The 24,037-nt window shown below is 53.4% G+C and overlaps 1 protein-coding gene across 3 annotated transcripts in view; it reads right to left on the minus strand.

Annotated features, from left to right (window-relative positions):
* SIPA1L3 (signal induced proliferation associated 1 like 3) overlaps positions 1-24,037 on the minus strand; it is a 244,468-nt gene that overhangs the window by 44,272 nt on the left and 176,159 nt on the right. For all 3 annotated transcript variants that reach the window (XM_008257242.4, XM_008257241.4, XM_002711497.5), the window contains exons 10-13: positions 20,913-21,187; positions 13,470-13,721; positions 12,590-12,727; positions 3,165-3,292 (exon numbers count right to left, since the gene is read on the minus strand). In XM_008257242.4, the coding sequence (XP_008255464.2) occupies positions 3,165-3,292; positions 12,590-12,727; positions 13,470-13,721; positions 20,913-21,187 (793 nt within the window). The remainder of the gene's footprint in view (positions 1-3,164; positions 3,293-12,589; positions 12,728-13,469; positions 13,722-20,912; positions 21,188-24,037) is intronic.

Genomic DNA, 24,037 nt, shown 5'->3' on the forward strand with positions numbered 1-24,037 from the left:
CCTGGCCCCAGGCTCTTCATCAGAATGGTATGTGAAACAAGGATACTTACTGTTCTGCATGGGTTCTGTGTCAGGCACTGCTGTGAGTGCTTTGCATGCATTACCTCCTCGTGCTATGGTGATGAGAGTATTAGGACCATCTCCAGTGGACGGAGAACATCATGACTCACAGAGGCTAAGTGACTGGTCCAAGGTCACACCGTCAGAAAGGGTCAGCCAGGGAGTAGAGCACAGGTGCACCTGGCTCCAGAGCCCATGCTCTCGAGGCCTGCACCCGCCCCGGGCTTCCCCAACGGTGACAAAACTGGCAGTGACTGAGACGGAGTGCTTGATAGGCAGGCGTCCTTGTTCTAATGCTGGGCTGCCCTGTGCTGACTGCACCCCCCCCCCCCCCAACTGCTCTGGAAGGATGGCACCTAGGACGTCCACTGAGGCTGGGAGAGATGAGGTCACTGTCAAGGTCACATGGCCAACTCAGGACTTCCTACCAGGCCTGTGGGAGCCTGAGCTCACAACCACAACAACGACACCCCTGCTGCCTCCAGTGTGGCCCCAGGGAGCCCTGGGGTACACTCTCCTGCTGGGGAAGATGGGGTCAGGCAGGATACTCTGGGACACTGCAGCGAGCAGCCGGGACTCAGTGACTGGTGTCACTGCCTGTGCGGCTTTCATTTGGGACCCAGGGTTACAGAAGGCCTGGACACTGACCCTTCCTACGCCTCCCCTATGTCTCGACAGTTTTCTGCTTTGGAGCATCCCAAACGTCCAACAGGCACCGGTCCCCAGGAGGTGGCCCGATCATGCCGGGAAGCCGCACTTCTACACAAAGCCAAGCGGATGGCAGTCACATCCACCCTTAAATGGCACCTGTGACAGCTCCCATCTCTGCCTTCATCTTGAACCTCTGGATAAAGGTCCATCCTGGACCATCGTGCATAAAGAAAATCGCGCATGTGGACTTAGCTGCCTCACAGCACCTCTCCTTGGCATCTACTGGGCACCTCCCACCTGGCATGACCAAAGCCAAACACCTTGTCTTCCCCCAAATCCACACCTTTCAGTCTCTTCTCCTCAGTTACCAGCTGCTCCGCTCAGGCCAAAACCATGCTACTGTCCCTGACTCCTCTCTCACGCCCATCTCCAGGCATCAGAAAATTCAGCCAACCCTGCCTTTAAAACACCAGACCCAGAATCGCTCTTCTCTCCCGTCCTGTGCCGTCACCCCTGGTCCTGCCCCCTACTCTACCCTGCAGGAAGCTGTAGCCACCAAGGACCCTGTGAGCCCTGGAGTCGGCTCCCACCTGTCCTCTGCTCAGAACACTGAACCCCATGGCTCCCACTCCACTCAAAGGGCACAGGACCTCAACGTGGCCCCCGGAGCCCCACCTGCTCCATTCCCATCACTCCCCGGACGTCACCGCCCACCATTCTCTGGCCACACGGCCTCCCCACTGTTGGCTCCTCCAACATTAACAGCTGCACTGCTACCTCAGCCTCTTTCAGCAGCCCTCCCCTTTCTCTGCAATGCCTCCTCCCAGGCGATGTCTTTTTCTGAACTGGGTGGAGAAAAAAGAACAAAGATCCAGATCTGTCTGTCTCGGAGCAAAGAACACAGCCTTGCGCACAGCACCATGCGGGACCACGCATGCGTAGGAGAGGCGGGATCACGCATGCGTAGAAGAGAGGCAGGACCATGCATCCGGAGGAGAGAGGCGGGACCACGCATGCGGAGAAGAGGAGTAGACCGCATCTGCGGAGGACAGCGGTGTGGGGAGCGCCACTGTCCCTAGTTGGAGAGAACCGTGGGCCAGGGTGCCCAGGAGTTCTCCAGGCCACTGCTTCTGGGGCATGCAAGCTCATTCCTGCTCCACAGTGCCCTTGGTGTCACCCCTCTCAGCTGCTTCAAAATACTCAAGCAGCCCCTAGAAGACACTCCTCCTCTCTCTCCCCTCCACCACTTCATTTGCTTTCTTCCTCCTGAACCCAACCTACCCATGCACCTGTGGCACTCACACTTCCAAGGGGCTATAAGTTCGTTATGCAAAATGCTAGTTAAATTGCCCATCTCAGGCAGTCCACGCACATGGATAATTACAGAGGAGACAAACCACCAGAAGACAAGCAATCCCATAAGCTATCAGAAAAACACAAATTAAGAACACAATGTGATACCACTCCACGCCCAGCAGTGCGGCTGGAACAGAAATGCCAGTCAGGACACGGAGCTACTCGAACTCGCGTATGTTGCACAATGCTTTGTCACTTCAGGAGACAGTCTGGTAGTTTCTTCTGAAGTTAAAACATATAACCCCGCAATCCTGCTCCTAGGAGCTGACTCTACAGAAGCAGGAGCACACGTTCATAAAAGGTGGGTTAGGAACGTTCCTACCAGCCCTACTCTAGCCCCAAACTAGAAACAACCCAGACGTCCATCAACGCTAGGAAGCAGCACTGTGGTTCATTCAGACAGTGGCAACCTGCTCCAAACTGCATTGCTACAGTCAGGGGCTGTCTCTCACAAACAGAATATTGTGCAAGACACACACACACACACATTATGCAGATAGTATGTTCAACAAACTCTAAAATTCAAAAACAGGCAAAATGAAGTTAGCAGCAGGACGGGGGTGGTCCCTGGGGGCACTGACTGGGCAGCACACAGGGGCTCTGGGAGGCTGCCCCACTCTGTGTCTTGCCCTGGGTGTGTCCACATTGCCCCGTGTCATCAGGGCTGTACACTCAGAATTTGGGCTCTCTTGTCAACACACGCTCTGTGTCTGTAAAAGCTGAAGAACAATGCAGGAGGGTTTATATACTGGGAAGTCACAGAGCACAGTGGCCCTTACAGCACCACTTTTCACCCTTGTCCACTGTGTTCCACGCCACGCAGCCGGACCCACCATGGACTCGGCAGTGGCGGCAGCCACCCTCTGCGGACCCTGCAAGGGGAAGCTTCTTGCTCTTGGCTTCCCACTGCTCTCCTGGCTGACCTCTCATTTCTCAAACAGATCCTGCAGGTGTGTTTTTTTTTTTTTTTTTTTTTTGTACTTGAATCGTGGGTGAAAGAAGAGAGGGAAGGGGCTGTCCCCCGTCACACTTTAAGGAAGAAGTCCTGGTTGGGTTAGGCAGGCAGGTGGGCACAGCTGGCCCAGGGGAGGCCCTACCTGGCTTCTGGCGCTCCATGGTGCTCTCCTGACTGGTCAGCCCACCTGAGGAGGAGTCGCCACTGGATGTCCCATCGTGGCCGAAGTGGGGATCAAAAGACAGCAGTGGGTGTGGGGCAGCCGCGTACCTGCAGGGAGCAAGAGGAGACAAGCACAGGGTGAAGGACCTCGTCTAAACCACCTGAGTCTGAAGCCGGCTTGCCAGGGCGTTTTAAACACAAGGGAGGCTCCGCCGTGGACTGGGAGAGAAAGCTGCTGGCACACTGGATGAGTAAGCCTGGAAACGTGCTATTAGCTGAGGGTCAGGAATGAAAGTCTTGCCTGGGAAGCCGGCCAGGCAGTTGGGGGTGGCAGGGAGCAGAGTGAGGCAGGTTCCATGCCGAAGGAGGGAGCAGGGGCCACCTGGGCCGACTTCTCAACACGTAGGCTCCCCTCAGGGGTCCAAGCCTATCCTGTGACATGAGGGGAGCTGTTGTCAGCAGCTATCACCCCAGGCTTCTCTGGGACTCACCGTCTCTCTGGAGAACGGCAGGGTAAGTGAGCATCTGTAGGAATAGGAGGCCCAGGGCTGGGTAGTTTGGGCTTTGAACCTCCCCACTGCCTTTTGCCCAGCCACAGCCAGGGGCAGTCACTCTCCAGCTGAGCCTCAGTTTCCCTACTTGTCAAGAAGTGACGTCATTACACGCTTCCTCACAGGACTGAAGGATGCCTCACTGTACCTAGCACTTAGCCTGGGGCTGACACACATGAGTTGTGACAACTGGCTGTCAGGCTAGAACTCTGGGCGTACCCTGGTCTTTTTGGAGGAAGGCACTACAGGGGAGAAGCTGTGGGCTCAGGCTTCAGAATAAGGTAGATCTGTGTTCAAACCCCAGTCCCATCCCTTGGGCAAGAGCTCAACGAGCTGCAGTTTTCCGATCTGAAAAACGAGGACACGTCTTCCACCCCACAGTGTTGTGAAGCAGATGGAAATAAAGTTTTATCCCCAGGCTGGGACTCTGCCAGAGGCCGGCTCCGAACCCCACGGGCAAGGGCCAGGACTTGAGGGAGGCAGAGGCAGAGGCAGAGGATTCTCCCTGCCACGGAAGCAATCCCGCAGACGCCTCCACTCAGAGCCAGTCACGGTAGAAGCGGGTTCAAGGACAGGCAGGTGACTTAATATTGTCTAAGAAGATGCGAGGGATTGTGAGAGTTAAGATTCCCACACAAGGTGTTTCTGGCCCTCTGTCTCCAAGCACATGGCTCGCCCACACCTCCTGGCCCCGTGAGACCATGTGACTTGATGAGTAGTGAGGGAAGTCGTTTGGAGATGGTGGCTGCGAGGGCAGCCTGGATCCTGCCAAGGATGGAATGCCAAGTAGGTGAGAAACACATCTTGGTCCATTTCAGTCATGGAGATTTGCCGGTGTTTGTGATCTTGCATAACCCGACTGAACCAGAAGGAGTCCCCCGGGGACTTCTCCTCCTCCCATGTGAGATGAGGAGAAAAGACAGCCTCCTCTCCTTTCATTCCAGATGCTGCTGCATTCACATGTAACCCTGCCACCAGCTGTGGCCTTCCTGCCACCTGGGTGAGCATGAAGCCACGGAGGAGGCAGGAGGGACTGGGCGCTTGATCACGATCCCCCTCCTTGCCTTTCTGTGACGTAACGAGTCCCACAGTGCCTGAGCAGGCGGTTTGGTTACTCCAGGCAGAAGCACCCCCGAGACATGGGCCCTGCACGCTGGGGAGCTCTGAAACTCCATGAACAGTGCTCACAGCTCTTTGGCTGCCCGCATCGCCACATCCACCGTGGGAATACGCGGCAGGGAGGAGAGGGGATACACTGGGCCCCTCAGCATCCCACAGAGGCTAACTGGCTTCTCCAGGGTCACTTGCCCACTCAAGCTCTAACCCCAGGCTCCCCCTGTCCAGGACAGCACAGGGGTACTTCTGAGGGAGACTGGACAGCGTGGAAACTCAACCCTATCACCTGCTGAGAAAATACTTTAACCTCTAACACCTCGGGGAAAGCAGTACAGAGCCAAACATAAGCAACACAGAAAATTCTTCCTTTTCTTCATGTCCAAGGGCCCCGTTTCTGGTAATTTAAGGGATTTTACAAAGGCCACTGGGATCACAATCTCCACCTTACCGGCTGACATCACCCCGGGCTGGCTGCCTGCTACGACAGGGCTGAGCCCCAGCTGCCGATCCCAGCGCTGACGTGTCTGCGTGGCTTTCCCGGAAGTCTGTGCCCAATGCTGAGTACTAACGGAAAACGGCAGCAGGGGCTGGGATGAGCCAGGGGAAGGTGGAAGGATGGGCGGCAGACACGGCAGGCTGCTTCTCCAGTGTGCGTTCCCCCTTTCCCTTGGGGAGCTGAATCCCAGCTGTACTGGTGGCAGTCATGTGGTCACTGCACAGACTACACTTTCTAGGATCCCTTGCGGTTCCAGCGGATAGCAAAGTGAAGGTGCTGCGTGGGCCTGCCTGCCAGGATACCTCCTTGGAAGTGTGCTGGGGGGTGCCCTCGCCCCATCGTCTCCTTGAGCTGCAGCCTGAGCAGCCACTGTGGACCGGGAGGCAAAAGGTCAAGGACAGTGAAGCATCAGAGACGGCCCAGGTCCCTGCCAGTGCAGAAGAAAGAAACTATCCTGTCTGAATCACTATTCTCCTTGTTATGCAGCTAAACCTACCTGTAATGGACAGGTCACCTTTAGCTGGACATAGTTTGCTATGTTCCCTCTCTCAGCTGCTGTCCCCAATCAAGACAGACAGTCCTTTATCCAATCATGTCATTCTCTAATCTAGGTTGACCACTTACTAGGACACGGAATATGTCCCATTTGAGGCCATTTCTAACACTGCTGAATTCTAGTCAAGCTAATTGGAAATCAGGGCATCTCACCATACAGCCTCCAAACATCCCTGGAAGAAGAGATCAAATGGCTGTCTTCCATCGTATCTGAGCAATCGTAAAGTAATTACTGTTATCTTTTCTTGGACAAGGAAGTCACAAAGCTAAAGGGCTGTGGTTCTGATGAAGAGCTAACTAGCTGCAGCCCTAGGCATCTGTCGGCAGTGTGACACGGGAGGCCGAAAGGAAGGGGGTCCCTTAATGTCAGCAAGGTCAAGTTACTGGGATGCTTGCTTGAGCTCCCCCCGGGACACAGAGTAAAGCAGCAAGACAGATGTGAGTATGGGCAGAAGCCTCATTTGTGTGGAGGGCTCCACTTGGCTCTGCCAACCTCCTACAGTCAGCGTGCAGCCGTGGCTGTGAGGAGCAGGACGACGGGGTGAGAGGGTGGACAGGTCATGCGGCAGATGTTGGATGCACCCCTCGATCATCTACCTTCACCATGCCGGTGGGGCCCAGATTCTACTTCCATTGTCACCCCTCCATCACATTCCTTGGGGAAAATCCTGACAGTTTAAGCTACTCAATGTGACCTTGCCAGGGGCTGGTTTAGGAGTGGACAAGTGAGCCAGTTCCTTCACTCTTAAAAAGAAGCTTTTCCTATGTGTTCTGTGGGTCACTGGTTTTACCTGGGGCCACAGTAGCTATTCTGGGGTCCGAAGTAGAACCAGGCCCCTGAGGACACCCTGAGTTGCAGAAGTGACCAGCTCTCGGGCCATCCTACTTCTTGGCTTCCTATTATGGGAGATGGGAAATCCCCTAATACCTCAAGCCTTCTTGCCTTAGGTTTTCTGTCCCTTGCTGTCCAATGCTCCCACCTGATGTACCACTATTTATGGAGCTGGCAGGGAAAAGCAGGAGAAGCAGAATCTAAGCCAGCCAGGGAGCCTGATGAGCAAATGTCTGGGGCCCAGTCCAGCCTGGCAGGCTGGCTGAGCCTCGCACACATTTTTGTCCTAACGCTCTGTACTGAGCTTGCTGGGTCCCACGTCTTGCACAAGAAGGTGGCAAACTCCTGAGGACAGAGAGTACATTTGCAGCACAGGCACAGTTCAAAGTGCTAGATACAGACTTCCTCCTTGAATATTCACAGCACTGCTCAGACACAGCCACGTGAGTGAATGGAGGTGCAGGGGGTGAAGTCACTTGCCCACACTGACATGGCTGATGCAGGACTGGGCTTGGCTTTGAACTCGTCATGACGAGTTCTCAGTACATTTAAGATGGGCTGTGACACAGGCTCCGTCTACCAGGAGCTCTAGCCTCTTAAGAGCTTGATGAATTTGGCAAGTAGCAGGTCTGTGGAGGAGACAGCTATAGACAGAGGAGTCCCCAAGGGACAAATATCCCTGCTGGACTGGAATGTCTGGCTTGGGTCACATGGGTTCCCGCATGTCGGGACAACTACACAGCAGGTAAAGGGGAAAGGGGCTGAGGTCAACAGCAGCTTGACCTGCTCCCAGGCCTCTTACTACAGGCTGGCGGCCACTCAGAGGGTCAGTTCTACTGGAGCACGAGGTGTGCCAGAACGTTCGGCAATGCTTAGATCCAAGCTGCTGCCCAGCGAGCCGAAACACAGATCACAGCCATCGGAGCAGGCTGTGAGCAGGGGCTCCCTGGGGCTCCTAGGGGTTCCCAGGGGCCACGATCAGCCCCTTGCACCACAGGCCTGTGTTCCCATTCTAACTCCGTGCTTCCTCCTGACTCTGTGCTTCCAGGCAGTGACCTTAGCCCAGTCAAAAGGGGGATGATTCAGCTACCCATCTCATGCAGTTGTTGGGACGATGCACTGAGATCATGCATGTAGTCTGAGGGGACAGACTGGAGACAAAACAGATCCAAACAAGTATGCCCGATTAGTCCCCCTCCCGCAATTAAGTTTTTGTCTTAAGAAGCAAAAGTAATGAAATGGGGGCAGGACAGTCTTGTCAAACTGTGCGGGAAGAAATCAGACATCCATGAGCCAAAAAAATGAACCTCAACTGAAGTCTCTTACCTCATACAAATATTAACTCAGGGACTGGCATGGTGAGTGATGACAGCATCTCATATGAGTGCCAGTTTGAGACCTGGTTCCTTCACTTCTGATCCAGTTCCTTGCTGATACACTTGGGAAAGCAGCAGAAGATGGCCCAGGTGCTTGGGCCTTTGTCACCTATGTGGCAGACCCAGATGGAGTTCTAGGTTCCTGGCTTTGGCCTGGCCTAGTCCCAGCCAGTGCAGCCATCTGGGGAGTGAATCAGCAGTGGAATAGCAATCTCCCACTCTTAAAAGATTTATTTATTTATTTGAGAGGCAGAGTTACAGACAGAGGGAGACAGAAAGAGAAAGGAATTCCATCTGCTGGTTCACACCCCAAATAGCCACAATGACCAGAGCTGGGCCGATCTGAAGCCAGGAGCCAGGAACTTCATTCACGCCTTTCACATGGGTGCAGAGGCCCAAGCACTTAGGCCGTCTTCCACTGCTTTTCCAGGTCATTACCAGGGAGCTGGATCAGAAGTGGAGTAGCCAGAACTCAAACTGGCACCCATATGGGATGCTGGTGCCGCAGCAGAGGTTTAACCTAGTATGCCACAGTGCCGGCCCTTAATAAATAAATCTTAAAAAAAAGTTAACTTAGGGGCCAGAGTCATGGCTCAGCAGTTAAGCTGCAGCTTGTAATGCTGGCATCCCATATCAGATCACTGGTTTGTCTCAGATGCTCTGCTTCTGATCCAGCTCCCTGTTAAAGTTCCAAGGAAAGCAGTGGAAAATGGTCCCTGCCACCCACAAGGGAGACCTGGATGGATCTCCTTCTTCCTGTTAATCTTTCAAATAAATAAATAAATAAATCTTAGAAATATTAACTGAAAAAAATTTCAAATAGATCATTGCCTTAAATGTAAATCAGCAAAACTTCTATTAATAAATGTGAGAAAACAGGAACCAGGATGAGTGTTTAAACAACACCAAAAACACAGCTCTTCAAAAAGAAAAAAAAAAAAGATTAATTTGGACTTCAGCAAAACTAAAAACTTTTGTTCTATGAAAGATGAGTAGACAAACTACTGACCAGGAGAAAACAGCTACAAATCACATATCTGACAAGGGACTGTATCCAGAACATACAAAGAACCTGCCAACACTGAAAAGGATTTAATTCAATTAAAAATGGGCAAAAAACAAGCAGTGACATTTCACTGGGGAAAACACAGCACTGGCAAATAAGCACGTGAAAAGACACTCAATACCATTACCCATCAGAGAAATTCAAATCATTAACCACAATGTGATATCGCTATCAGAACGGATAAAATAAAAATCAGTGACAACACCAAATGGTGGCAAGGATGTGGAGAAACCGGAACCGTTCATACACTACTGGTGCAAAACAGACTACCACGTGGTGAACAATTGTATTCTTGGGCATTTATCCCAGAGAAACAAAAACCGGTTTGCGTGCAGAAACCTGGAGGCCTGAATGTTCATGCTCAGGAGATGAACACACGTGATGTCCCAAACCCAGGAACTACTCAGAAGTCTTCCACCGGATGGGAGGCTGAACAGTAGCACATCCATACCATGGATACAATTCTGCAGTAATAAGGGATCAACTACTAACACACACAAGGACTTCAGCTACCCTCAAGGATATCATGCTGAGTGAAACAGAAATCCCAAAGCATACAAACTGTGTGATTCCTTTCATGTGATGGTCAGGAAGTAGTGAAAATTAAAGACGTGCTCATGGTTGCTGGGGGTTGGAATGGGGGGGGGGAGGGATGGGTGTGGCTAGAAAGGGGTGGCACGAGGGGCTGGTGATGATGGTTACGTAAGACAACACCTGCGAAGAAAACGCACAGAGCCACACACACACACACACACACACACAGGTGTATACAGAACTGGTGACTTCTGAGTAAGTTCCATGGCTTGTACCAATGTCAATGTCTTGTTTTGTTACTGTATCAGAATCATGCAGGATGCTAATAACGGGACATGTGATAGACGAAGGGTGCTCAGGAACTGTCTATACACCACTTTGCAATTTGCTTTGAATCTGTGATTGTTTTAACATAAAGACTTAAAAAATTATAAAAGAGAAAAAGCAAAGTGCTCCCAAGAGCGATGAGAAGTCACCTCACCACCTGTGAGGGACTAACGGCTCTGTGCCAGCTCCATTCCTAGGTCTGCCCCACACTCCACACCCAGCGCATTCCTCTCTGCTCTTCCTTCTCCGTTTCACAGCATCCTGCTTACTCACGCCTGTGGCCTGTGCTCTGTCTGGAACGACCCTCTCTCTTCTCTGCAGAAAACTCCTCCTACCTAATCTCTCGAAGCTCTGTTCAAACGCCACCTCTGCTGGGCAGCCAACCTAGACCTCCAGGGCTGGGCTGTGTTTCCTCACCCACAAGCACATGGATTCTAAGGACCTCTCTCTGCTACAGTCAGCAAGTGTTGACTCTGCAGAGCCCCTGCTTACAACGTATCTCAAGTACTCGTCTGGGCACCTGGCCCCCAGGAGGCAACTGGAACCTCGCGCTGAATGAAAGCTGCATGGTGGCCACTAGAAGATATCACAGGTAAGCTTCCTCGATTTTAGAACAGAGGCTGAGAATCCAAGAATGGCTTAGGGTGGTGGCTCTCAGAGCAGCACCCGTGTGGCATGTTCCACCCAGATCTACCAGCCAAGGCCCAGGAAATCGCATCTTAACCAGTCCTTCTCTGCATGATTCTGATGCACAATAAAAAACTGAGAACCACTAGTTTAGTGGACTCTGTGGTCTCAAGCCAGGTGATTTTATTTAAACAAACCCATTGTATTCTTTTATCAAACACAGACCAAGGACCTGCCATGCGCCAGATCCTTGATGCACACTGGGAATACAGGGCCAAATCAGAAATCTCCTAGATCTTGGGGAGTCTCTGTCTCTCTCTCTCTCTCTTGTCTCTCTCTCTCTCAACACTCCACACACAGGCATGAGTCACTGGAGCTCCAGCTGGCAGGAGGATGGGGCAGGGGCAGGGTGAGGAGTGTGAAGAATCTCCAGGCTGAGAACAGAACGTAAGTGGGGGCTCTGAAATGCAGACAGCCCAGGAACCTGGCCAGTGGGCCTGCATATGGTATTGCACAAGACTCACAAGGTGCCAGGGGCCTTGGGGGCCACAGTGAGGGGTCAAGTCTATGTCTTGAGGGTTCTGAACAACAGGAAAGTTTGGAACAGGGGACAGGTTGCTGAGTGGAGGGCGAGATGGAGGTGGGGCCTCCAGAGGTGGCTGGGGTAGGGATGTGGGAAAGAGGAGGTGGTGGGTGGCAATGTTGGAGGCTGAATGGATGTTCCACAGCAGGGGGAAAAAGGAAAAGCAGCAGCCAGGATGGGGCCCACGAGTCTGCCTTGAGAATGGGCAATGGCAGGGACCTGGGGGAGCAGGACACAGGACACTGGGTTGAAGGCAGCTGGGGAACAGAACTCGTTTGGACCAGATCCTGCAGGGCTTTGAATTTCAAGCTGTAGAGTCTGGGTTTATACCGAGGCACTGGGGAGCCAGGAGGGTTTGTGAAGACTGTTCATGTTTTGGGTCAAGGGTGGATCCAAGAGGGCAGGAAATGAAGCATGAAAGATCACAAACACTGGGCAGGGGTCGGTGTTGTGGAGTAACGGGTTCAGCCACCACCTGCACTGCTGGTTGGAGTCCTGGCTGTTCCGCTTCCAATCCAGATTCCTGGTAATGCACCAGGGAGAGCAGTGGAGGATAGACCAAGTGCTTGGGCCCCTGCCACCCACATGGGAGACCTGAATGAAGCTCCTGGCTTCAGCCTGGCCCAGCTCTGGCCATTGCGGCCACTGGGTGAGTGAACCAGCAGATGGAAGTTCTATCTCTCCTCTCTCTCTCTCTCTCTCTCTCTGTAACTCTGACTTTCAAATAAATAAAATAAATCTTTAAAAAAAAATTGGATAATACTGATGGCCTGGTCTTAGGGGGTGGGGAAGAAGAGTTACACGAGTGGCCATGCTGGGTGGGAATGGGCTTGCTTGAACAACTGATACAGGTTTCAAAAAATGCAATCAAAATTCTATTGCAAGGAAAGCCAATGGTGGGTCCTGCCCAGTCTAGCTTAACCCTAAAAATTTAAGCAGCAGGGAGAGAGAGAGCTCCCATCTGCTGGTTCACTCCCTAAATGTCTACAATGGCAGGAATGAAGTAGGAAGCCAGGAATTCAACCCAGGTCTCCCACATGGGTGGCAGGAACCCAATGACTTGAGCCATCACCATTGCTTCCCAGGGTCTGCATTAGCAGGAGGCTGGAGTCAGGAGCCAGGTGTGGGAATCAGACCCAGGCACTTCCATGTGGGACCTGGTGTCCTAACCAGTGACTTAATGGCCTGCCCCAGGCCTAAATTTCAACATGAGATAAGTAAGCACCCTGTGGGTTGATAAACAGAAATCCCATAACATGGGAAATACATTTGTGCAGGTGTGCATTTCCTGATAAAGAATGATCAGGTTCTTTAGTTAAAAAAAGAACGAAGAGATTCTGACCTTTCTGGCGATGGCTTGTATCTTGTGTAGGTGGCCGAGCTGGGGGTGGAGAAGCTCCCAGAAGGCTGTCGGTAGGGAGGGACTCTGTCGGCCCCTGCTGGTGATGCTGTGTAAGGGGTCTCTGGGAAGCTGACAGGCCTGGAATGAGAGGAAGCAGGCAGGAGGTGATGAGGAGGGCACTCCAGACAGAGACCTCTCCCTTTGGCCCAGCCACATCCCACCTCCCTGCCACGCACTCAGCGGGACGGACAGGTGGATGCCGAGCAAAGGGTGGCAGAAGCCGGGCTACTCCCTGCTTTCACGTCTCAGTTCCACTGCCGTCCCCACCCCTGGACTTATGCAGCCCGGCTGGGGGTGCTGCCAGAGGCCCTCCTTGCTCCTCTCCTGGCACGCGATGCTCCAAGCTGGATTCTTTCATTTTGTAAGAACACCTTATTTTTCAGTATATCATATATTCAAAAAGTGCCTGTAAATTATAAACGTCATGATAAAACTACAAAGTCCTGAAGCCAGCACGTGACCTGAGGACAGGAGTGAAGGCAGGGACACGCATCTGTGGACTTCTCCCTTTCCCATTTCCCTGCCTCCCCAAGAGAAAGTCACTGCCTTAACTTCTGTGCTTATCAGAAACCAGTGTTAATCGCATGCTTGGTATGGTGGGTTTCTAGCATCAGAGCTCCCCAGCCCTGGCCCCTACACCAGAGGACCACGTGAAAGCCGCAGGGAGAGGGAGGGAGGAGACATCACAAAGATGAGCAGGAAGAGAACAGGGGATACTGGTGGGGGCGGGGGAAGGAAGGACTGATGATGAGTGTGGGCAGGCGGGCAGGCATGCAGGCAGGAGATGGGGCTGGGGCTGATGCCCCTGGGGGTTCCTTACCTCTTGCTGTGCAGTGGCTGCGACTCCCGGAAGGGGACCATGGGGGTCTGCTTCGGGGGCCGGCTCAGGGACTGGGCATGGCCGGGGGTGGCCGGAGCAGCCCACTTGGAGGCCGGGAGAGAGTTGTGGGATGCAGGCCCGCTCCACTGCCAGGGAGCATTGCTGCGGTAGGGGGGCCGGCCCCCCGGGAGGATGCTTTCTGGCTCGGTCTTGGGCTCCGAGGTATTCATGTCATAGGTCTCCGGCCAGCCCCTGGGAAGAAAAGCCTTTGTGATCCAGGAAGGCCCAGCTCAGCGGCCCGTGTGCCTGCTGCCTCCTTACCCTGGCCTGGGTTTTCCTGGCCAAAGTCAAACACGACGGCCTCTTTCGAAGGCTGGGTGGACACCCGCTGAATTAAGGCTTGAAACCAACCAGCGCCAAGTCCTCAGCCAGGAGGCCCCTCCAGAGGCTCGGACTGCTAGGCCCTTTCTACTCTCCCTCCCTCCCTCCCGTCCATACCCATCTGCTCTCACTTTGCGGCCGTCTTCTCCTTTCTCCCAGGCCCAGGCCTCAAGTCTCCCAGGGCCCTCCACGGACAGGCTTGGTCCTACCCCCACCCCAGCAGTATTTGGGGCTAGAAGGCGGATGCCCTCAGAATCAAAGGACAGTATCTGCCTTGTTCCACAGAATCTCAAAAGGCAACTGGAAGAGGAGCAGGTGACCTACTTTGCAGGGTGGTTAGGAGAAAAAAAAAAGCCACGAAATCCAGAACCTTGAAATAGCTGCAGAGCGGCCTGCGACTCCCCCCAGACCAGGCTGGCACACGCTCCGCAGTGGGCCTGGCTCGAGGTGGGGAGATCCGAGGGCTGGGCCGGCACTCGCCGCCGCTGCCGCAGTGCAGCACGGAGGGGCTCTGAGCGCGAGGAGGGGGCCGTGCTCAGGAAATCCACTCCCCAGCAGCTGACAGCGCGAGCTCTGCAGAGCGCTCAGCCTGGAAGCTCTCACGCCCAGATCCTCTGAGCTCTCCTGAGTTCTCTGGAGTCCCGAGAGTTCTGGTGGCCACTTGGCTAAACATCTGGTGGACGGCCGTGGTGGCTCAGAAGCTCTGGGCCCAGGACCCAGCTGCTAAGGGGCCATCCAAAGGTGACGCAAGGATGTGTTCTGCCGGCACCTGAGACTGCTGCCCCATGCCCCTGCGCAGGATCATGGTCGGAGCTGACAATCCGCACTCGTGGGTGTGGATGCCTCATCAGGCAATGGGTAAGGAACAGTGACAACAGGAATTTCTAACAGAGCCCTAAATCCGCCAGGCCCTGCAGAGGTGGAGGGCTTCACCACCATCACCCCAGGCAGGGCACACCTGCCCGTCATGCCTGGCTGCCTTCTACAGGCCATTCTGATTATAGGGTTTGTGCTCTGGGTGCGGCTCACCCTGCTTTCTTGGCTCCAGGTAAGAGCACGTGACTCAGGCCTGGCCGATCAGAAACTGTACTCCCCTTGACACAATGACTAGCGCAGGACAGTCACGTGCCCCAAGCAGGGCCAACTGGAGTCAACGACTCCAAATGGTTCCAGGGATGACTGGGGGGAAGATCTATCAGCAGGGCAGCTGAGCTCTCTGTGTGTATGTGGGGTGGGAGGGTCATCTTTGTCCTCACGAAGGGGGATACTGAGAACGGCAGCAACAGGGAAAAGGAAGAGAGGTGACAGAGGGGGACCCCTGAGGACACAGCCTTGCTTGTATCTTTCCCTGTGTACTGGTCTCGTCAGGCAGATAAGCTGAGAAGACTCCTGAGCCTCACCGTGTGTGAGTGGATTCTGTTGCTGGTACTCAGTCCCGATGAGAACATCACATTTCAGAGATCAGAGAAGTTAAGTAACCCATCCAAGGTCACAGAACCAGTCAGAGGCAGAACCTGGGATTTAACTGCGTTCAAGTTGACTCCAAAGTCCCCAGCCTGAACCACCATGCAAGCTGGCCCACTGTACAGTGGTTTGGGAGCCAGTGGGGTAGTGTTACGGGATTCCTGAATTCTCCCCCAGTTACTGACCATTTCACCTTGGGCCAAGAGCCCCTGGGTATGACCTCAGAGGCGAACACTCAGTGGGGGTGGCTGTGGGCACTCAATGAGTATGAGCCGAGAGTCAGGTACACACCAGGCTTACCCAACAAGAGCTGCGGCCTTCACCAGCTGATCCGGGGGACTGCCCACCTGCATCGCCCCCCAATCCTGAAGATGAAGCTGCCCCCCAATTACTGAATCCAAACCTCACCCTCCTGGGGCTCTGGGAAAGCTCCTCCCCTCCAGCTTTTTCTGCTGATTTGAAAATCGCCAGCCTCCAAATCGCCCTGAATATTCAGAAAAGAATGTAGATCCCTGGGTTCCACCTGCAGTCACTGGACCCAGAATCTCATGAGCAGGGCCCGTCCGGGAATCTGCCTCTCACTAAGCTGCCTGTGATGATGTGACACCCAGCGCTCGAGAAGCCCCATTTCACTGATTTGGCGTTTGCTGGTTTAAAGAGACTGAAGTGTTAGGAAAGGAAGTCCCTGCCCCGTCCCTACTCCCAGAAGCAACTTCTGCTCTGGTTGCTTACATGTTCTTTTAGAAATATCCTAGGCAGATAAGCATTACATAAAACAATACAAAATTACAACAAATAACACGCTATATCCCCAACAGCATCGTGCAGATCAGTCTCATCTTCCAACAGCTGTTGGTGCTCTCTCACCTGGACGGCCCGATTTCCTCCCACATGGATACTGAGGGTGGCCTCTGCCTGGCCCACTGCAGGAGAAGTCCGAGGGGACGCCCCCGGCTCTCACCGTTTCTCCCCACCGTCCCCTTTTCCTTGATTCGGACAGTCTAGTTTCTGGAGCCAGGGGACTCCTGCCTTAGCTCTTCACTTGCTTGTGGGAGGGATTTCCAAGCCCCCTCACCAGGCCTTAGATGCACTGTGGATGAAACATCCCAGGATTGCCCTGTCCACCAGGCACTAACAGACGTGAGAGCAACCCTCTTGAGCCTGCGCAAGCGTCCAAGGTCATGCTGCTGCGTCTTATCAGATGCTCAAGGGTGTCCCTCCCCTGAGCACCCCGCCCAGCTTGGCCATGGCGTGGAGGCGCAGGGCTCACTCAGGAACTCTAGCCATGTGGCCGGGGGGTAGAGCAAGGCCCCTTGTAGGTGACTCAGGGTCTGAGGAGGGGGTGTCTAGACGCACACCACGCAGGGGGCAGTGACAGTACCTGCACATCATCTGCTCCCTTCAGGGCTCATCATGACAATCGGACCCGCGGCTGGGAGTAGAGTGACAGCCTGCAGAGCTGGGGTTATCAGCTCTGCAAATGAGGTCAGTTCGAGATCGCAGTCTTTGAAGAACAAAAGCCACCCAAGTCCCGACAGCACACCTGCTGCTGCCAACGGGAGATCCTGTCTGGGTGGCAGCCTAGTAGAGGAGGCCTCACGACAGCCTTCCCTTTGCCCAGCACAGGGAGCAGAACCTGTCTGTCTGGCCGCAGCCTCCTTGGCCTGGGTCCAACAGCTGTTGGTGCTCTCTCACCTGGACGGCCCGATTTCCTCCCACATGGATACTGAGGGTGGCCTCTGCCTGGCCCACTGCGGGAGAAGTCCGAGGGGACGCCCCCGGCTCTCACCGTTTCTTTTTTTTTTTTTTTACAGGCAGAGTGGACAGTGAGAGAGACAGAGAGAAACGTCTTCCTTTGCCGTTGGTTCACCCTCCAATGGTCGCCGTGGCCAGCGCTCCGCGCTGATCCTAAGGCAGGAGCCAGGTGCTCATCCTGGTCTTCCATGAGGTGCAGGGCCCAAGCACTTGGGCCATCCTCCACTGCACTCCTGGGCCATAGCAGAGAGCTGGCCTGGAAAAAGGGCAACCAGGACAGAATCTGGCGCCTCGACTGGGACTAGAACCTGGTGTGCCGGCGCCGCTAGGCGGAGGATTAGCCTATTGAGCCACGGCGCCGGCCAGAATGCTGAATTTTGTTTCAGTTCTCCCGGCTTATCCAGGGAGGAGGGCTTCTCAGCCTCTCTACTCACAGGGTTGCAGAGTCATGTGACAGGCGAGTGTGTGTGTGGAGAGGCTGGGTCCTCACCCGAGGTGCACACCCACTGGGGAACTTGCCTATGGGGTTCCCTTGGCTTCACTTGCCCTTGCACTGATCTCAGTGGGTGTGGCCAGCATTGGTCCCAAGCAGAGGCAGAAGAAGGGAAAAGAAGAGGGATGAGGGCAGGGGACACCTGGGGCTTGATGGAGTCCTGAGGCTGAGGGACAGGCCTGTGGGTAGGGGTGGCCAAGCCCTTGGCTTCAGGGTTTAGGCCTGCTCAGGATGACCCTCTATCAATTCAGAGCAAGCGCGACGTAGGAAGGTGGGAATGGAGCAACCCCACTCGCATGTCCACAGCTCTCGAGGGCTTCTAGAGAAGAACGGATCTGAGCTTCACTTCACCACCTGCAGGCTGTGCATCCGCTCCAGGCCTTGGTTTTCTCACCTGTAAAGTGAGGATCGCACCAGCCCTGGCGGGAGTCTGCGAGGTCCCGTGGGAATATGGCACTCAGGGTCCCCTCACCGTGCCCTTCTCCTGGCTTAGACGCGCCAGCCGCACAGGCCCTCCTCCTGGCCTGTCAGCCATCAGAAGCCTTTGTTCTCACCTTCAAGTCTTCCCCGAGCCCCTGCCCAGTGTTACGTCACATACTTTTACCACAGCACCTCCTGGGGGCCAAGTACAGTTCTGGGTGTTTACAAGTCTTACTTCCTTCGACACCATAAACACCTTTGTGGAAAAGAGCTATTATGTTCCTCATTTTGTGAAACTGAGGCACAGGATGATATGGCCACTTGCACAGGGTCTCTGTTAGCAGGGGGAAGGGCAGGGATTCAAACAGAGGCAACCTCACTGCGCAGCCTGCCTGCCTCCTGGCGGGAACACCGTGATCTCTTGCTCTCTGACATCCGTCACCTCGGGAGGCTGCTAGAGTGTCCATTCATTAGTCTGGAAACTGCATTTACTCTGCCTTCTCCATACAAATTGTACCTCAGAATAACCAAAGAGTTACTTTTTATGAGAATTCCAGTTAATAAATGCAGAAGGAATGACTTGTAATGAAATATGGATCCAGGCAGTGACCACAAAGGCTACCACAGTGCGAGGCAGAGTGCTGAGGGGAATGTACAGTGACAGGGCAGGCTGCCACCTTCCGAGCCTCTGCTCACCCTGAATGTCACTCACAGGGGGACACCAGACACGGGGTGCCTTCCGAGAGCGGCACACCCAGGACTTCTGTGCTTGAAAAACATTCAACCTGAACCTGAGCGAGCTTCGATCTTGACCTCTAGTTTATGAGCTAAGGAAGAGCTTAAAGGGCATCATGGGGAGGCTATCAGCTAAACACAGGTAGTGGCAAACTCTGTGGACACGTGACCGAATTTCTTCCTAAAATAAACTTACAGGAGGGAAAAAAAAAAAGGGGAAGGAAAACTGACTGATTCAAGGAACCTTAAAGAGACACGAGCAAGGCACTGAGAGGCTCCTGATGAAATCAACAGCTGCCTTTTTAAAACAAACAAGACCATGTAGCTAAGACAACGGGGAAAAACTAAACAGCAGATGAAGAGTTGATATTGGGGCCAGTGCTGTGGCATAGTGGGTAAAGCTGCTGCCTGCAATGCTGGCATCCCATATGGGTACTGGTTTGTGTCCCAGTTGCTCCATTTCTGATCCAGCTCCTTGCTAATGCACCTGGGAAACAGCGGAGGATGGTCCAAGTGCCTGGGTCCTGCACCCATGCGGGAGACCTGGAAGAAGCACCTGGCTCCTGGCTTTGGCTTGGCCCAGCCTGGGTCATTGCAGCCATGTGGGGAGTGAGCCGGTAGATGGAAGGTCTTCTCTACTTCCCTCTCTGTAACTCTGTCTTTCAAATACATATTTTTTTTAAAAGATTTATTTATTTATTTGAAAGTCAGAGTTCAGAGAGAGAGAGGTAGAGAGACAGAGAGAGAGGTCTTCTATTTGCTGGTTCACTCCTCAACTGGCCGCAACGGCCAGAGCTGTGCCAATCTGAAGCCAGGAGCCAGGTACTTCCTCTGGGTCCCCCACGTGGGTGCAGGGGCCCAAGGACCTGGGCCATCCTCCACTGCCCTCCCAGGCCACAGCAGAGAGCTGGATCAGAAGTGGAGCAGCCAGGACTTGAACCAGCGCCCATATGGGATGCTGGCACCACAGGCAGCAGCTTTACCCACTATGACACAGTGCTGGCCCCTCAAACACAGAAATTTTTAAAAAATGATATTAAGCAATTATTATCAAATTTGCTTGGTGTAATAAAAAAAGAAAAGGTCTTTACTATGCAGAGATACAGTCTAAGCCCTGGGACTGTTCCAGATAATCCACAGCCCGAGGGTGGTAGAGGCAGAGATTACAAAACAAACTGGCCACGTGTGGGTGTGTGTGGAACTGGGTGGGGGCTCAGAGTGGGCATCCTCTGAACTCTGTCTTGGACTGGTTCTAGGACCCCTCTGGGTGATGAAATCAGCAGGTGCTCAAGTCTCTGATATAAAATGGCATAGCATTTGCATATAACCTATATATATCCTCCTGACTTTGTATCACCTCTAGATTACCCATCATACCTAATACAAGGTGGATGCCACGCAGCAGCTACATTGTGTTATTTAGGAAATAATGACCAGGAGAGTTTCTGGACACGTTCCGTTCAGATGCAGATATTTTTGATTTGCGGTTGGCCCCGCGGACATGGAGGACCAGCCGGCTCTACACTTGAATTATGTTGGAAATGTTCTATTCAAAAATGCAAACAAACTCTGGCTTAGAAAACCACACGGCTGCCTCTGCCAGGGAGCCTCCTGCAGCCTTCTCTGCCCACCCTGGAGGCGGCCTTCCCACCACGCGGAAGCCCGGCCATCCACCCTGCTTCAGTTTCTTTCCCAGACCTGGTGATCCTATACCACACATCCATTTCTCTATTGCTGCGTCTCCCTGTAGAACACAAACTCCAAGGCAGCAGGCACTCTGCTTTGCTGACAGCACTTCGAGTGGAGTTTACACAGAGTAGGGCTTCCATTAATCTGTGATGAACAAATGACCTGCAGTACAGTGTGCCCTTGGGCAAGAAGAGCCTTTTAACACTGTGCACTTCACCTGGGGAATGTAAGCAACGAGGTACCTACACCTTACGGGACTGTGGTGATGAGAGCGGAGAGTACACGCAAGCCGACTTCAAAGTGGAACACAGCAAGAAATCAACAGGCGTTCTCACACACACACACACACACACACACACGCACACGCACCGCCACTACCACTGAGAGGGCTTGTCTGGCCCCTCCACCGAGGCCTCAGGTGACTGTGCCAGGGAGGCCTCGGGCCAGCCCTCTTGGGAGCTGTGCACCCCCACCCGGCTCCCTCCTTTCAGGGCAGGTGCCCTTACCTCCGGGGCGTGCCGTCGTCAAAAGGGGGGATGATGACCACCTTCACGGTGACAGAGGTGCGCAGCAGGTCAATCATCTGGTCATGGGTCAATGTGACCACAGCCACCTTGCAGATTTCCACCAGCCTGCTGCCTTGCCGGAGGCCGGCCTGCCAGGCAAACCCGTAGTCCTCCACCTCAGCCACTGTCCCATCGTACTTCACGTGGAAGCCCAGCTGCCCAAGCCCGTTCCGCCGCAAGGTCATGTCCACAGTCTCCCAACCGTTGGTCATCACCTGCAGAGAATATGCACGACTGAACTTCAGAAGCTGTTAGGATCAGCACTTCTAGAGGGCCCCGGTCAGATACCGGCTCCCCGCCCCACCCCATCCCATTTTGTTCTTAATTTGAGAGGCAGAGAAACAAAGGGCGGGGAGAGAGAGCACTTCCACCCACTGGATCAGACTTCAAACACACAGAATGGCTGCGGCCCGACCAGGCTGACGCTGGGAGCCAACACCTGCTGTCCCCCATGATGTGCATCAGCAGGAAGCTGGAACTGAGGTGCAGCCAGGACTTGAACCCAGGCACTCCGATAGGAGACGTAGGTATTTAACAGGCATCTTAACTGGCAGGCCGAATGTCTGCCCCAGATCACCTCTTTCCGCTCAAACACCTGCTCACTTCCACCTAGTGAGTCAGGTGACTGCAACCTATCAGCAGGAGGAGCGTCCACCTGGTCTCAGCGGCAGTTCCTGATTTCTGGAGAAGAACTGAGCAGAGACCACAGCAGGAGGCCATGTGCTGTAGTCTTCAAACGTCCCTATGTCTTTCCTTCTGCTGTCTGTGGGATTGCACTTTTGGGCCATGTAGTCAGGTGGGTGAGTTAGGAGTGAAACTGGCATGTCCCCTGGGCCAGGGTGTTTAAGTGCCAATTCCCTTTGCTGGAGACCGGTAATCTTCTATACAATGGTGGCTATTGGGACAGCTAAGGTTTTCACATTAACAGTGCAGAGCCCCCAAGCTAAACCCAAGATGGACATGGACCTTTGCTGTATTAAGCTATTAATACTGGATCCCGGCTGACACAACTATCCAAAGTGGGAGGGAGAAGCACTGTCTGGCTGCATGGTCAACGCCCCGTGCTGCGTTCCTGACTTCATCACTTTCAGAGGCACAGACCCCTCCCCATCTCCTCCTCTCATCTTCCTCCAATGGGGAGCTGACCAGGTGGCACAGGGCCTTGCCTGCCACTACTCCCTGCTTCACTGGCGAGATCTCCCAATGACAACGTATTACTGTAAGAAATGGGACCTAATGAATAGAAGCCCCAGGCCTGCAGCGTACCATTAGTGATTCCCTCTTCTCCTTTGGATAAAAAAGGGTGAATTTACCAAGCTACAGCTATTGCGTTATATCAAGAGCTGCCTGCCTTTCCTCAAAATTGCATGATGGGAAGACCACACGCAATCTTCAAATCTCCTGTGAGAAATCATTCTCAGACTGGGAATTACACTATTGAATGGATCTATCGGAGTGCTGGCTTCAAACTTTTCTGACTACCACTCCAAATAGGAAATAATTTTCTGTCACCAACTACACCATGTACTCACACATCTATACACACACAGACACAAACAGAAATATTCCTTGCACTCAGATCAATCACATTCTTGATTGTGGTGAGAAGCAAGGGTTTGGATGTGAAGGACTCACCTTGTAAAGGTCACCAAGTCAGTTTGGTTCATGACTTGGATGTTGAGAATTTAGGAAGGGGAAACCTGGCCCAAATGACATTTTATAAAGGAATCCTATCTTTTCCCGCAGAGATGTCCTGTGGCCCTTTCATTCTTTCCTATCCTATGGGCCACTGTAGAACCATCATGAAAGGGTCCAGACTTCCAGAGGCCCAGAGTGTGGGTAATGGCTCACTAAACACGGCAGAGGCCACGACTGCCAACTGCTGTCCGTCACCCATTCTCCCCTCTTCCGCTCAGCTTCCCTTGCAGCTGGGGATGGACGTATGACTCAGTTCTGGCCAACAGGACACGGCTGATGGAACTTCTCTATCATGTTCTTAAAACCGCTTGTCCTCCACTCTCATGTGTTCTCCCTCCCTGAAGACAGGACTGTGCTAGAAGTGACTTAGCTTTGTGCAAAACTCAGCTGCATCAACACAATGGAAACAAGGACCCAAGACGGAAGCGGCGAGAGCTCCCTGCCAGGTTTGGCCAGCCGGAGTGCGAACTCAAAGAGAAGTAACTCCTATCTTATTTCAACTACTTGGTCTCTGTTTCAGCAGTTCAGTCTGTAACTACCTACCACAGCTGCTGTGGATGAGGGAGAGCCACTCTGTCTCTTGTGTCTTGAAGTTTCTGTCTCCTTTACTTTTGTAGCAAATCAAAGGAAGCCACACATGGAGAACCATTTCTGCTATTCACAAGTTTCCAGAAAGGAGACAGGGAGCAGTTATGACACCCAACACACAACCAATTCAAAGAAACCTCTTCCATGACCTGCACACACTGCCCCAGGTCCCCTTGTAAAACTTATTTTCCTGGGGGCTGATTCATGTGCCAGGCAGGCCCTGGGGTAAGCTCTTGCTACACCCAGTTTCACTGACATCGCACTTGGAAGGCGGATACTTCTCATTTGATTGAGATGAGGAAACTGAGGGTAAAACTGTTGCCCCAGGTCACAGACTAGATGGCCCCTCGCCTCTCGCATGTGGCTGCTGTACTGTTGAATCTGTTGCTTTGCTGCACCCTGGGTCATTTCCCCATTCATTTACTTCAGCAATTTATTTATTTTCCTTAAAAATCAGGAATACTTCATTCTTCACCAGGACAATTACCACTGTTCCAGTCTTAGTTTGAAATTCAATTCCTTGGGGCGGGGGGACGGTGCTGTGGCGCAGTGGGTTAATGCCCTGGCCTGAAGCACCGGCATCCCATATGGGTGCCGGTTCAAGTCCCGGCTGCTCTACTTCCAATCCATCTCTCTGCTGTGGCCTGGGACAGCAGTAGAAGACGGCCAAGTCTTTGGGCCCCTGCACCCACGTGGGAGACCCAGAAAAAGCTCCTGGCTCCTGGCTTCGGATCGGCACAGCTCTGGCTGGCCGTTGCGGCCAACTGGGGAATGAACCA

The sequence above is a fragment of the Oryctolagus cuniculus genome, chromosome 18, assembly GCF_964237555.1.
Source record: "Oryctolagus cuniculus chromosome 18, mOryCun1.1, whole genome shotgun sequence".
In the NCBI taxonomy this organism is placed as follows: Eukaryota; Metazoa; Chordata; class Mammalia; order Lagomorpha; family Leporidae; genus Oryctolagus; species Oryctolagus cuniculus.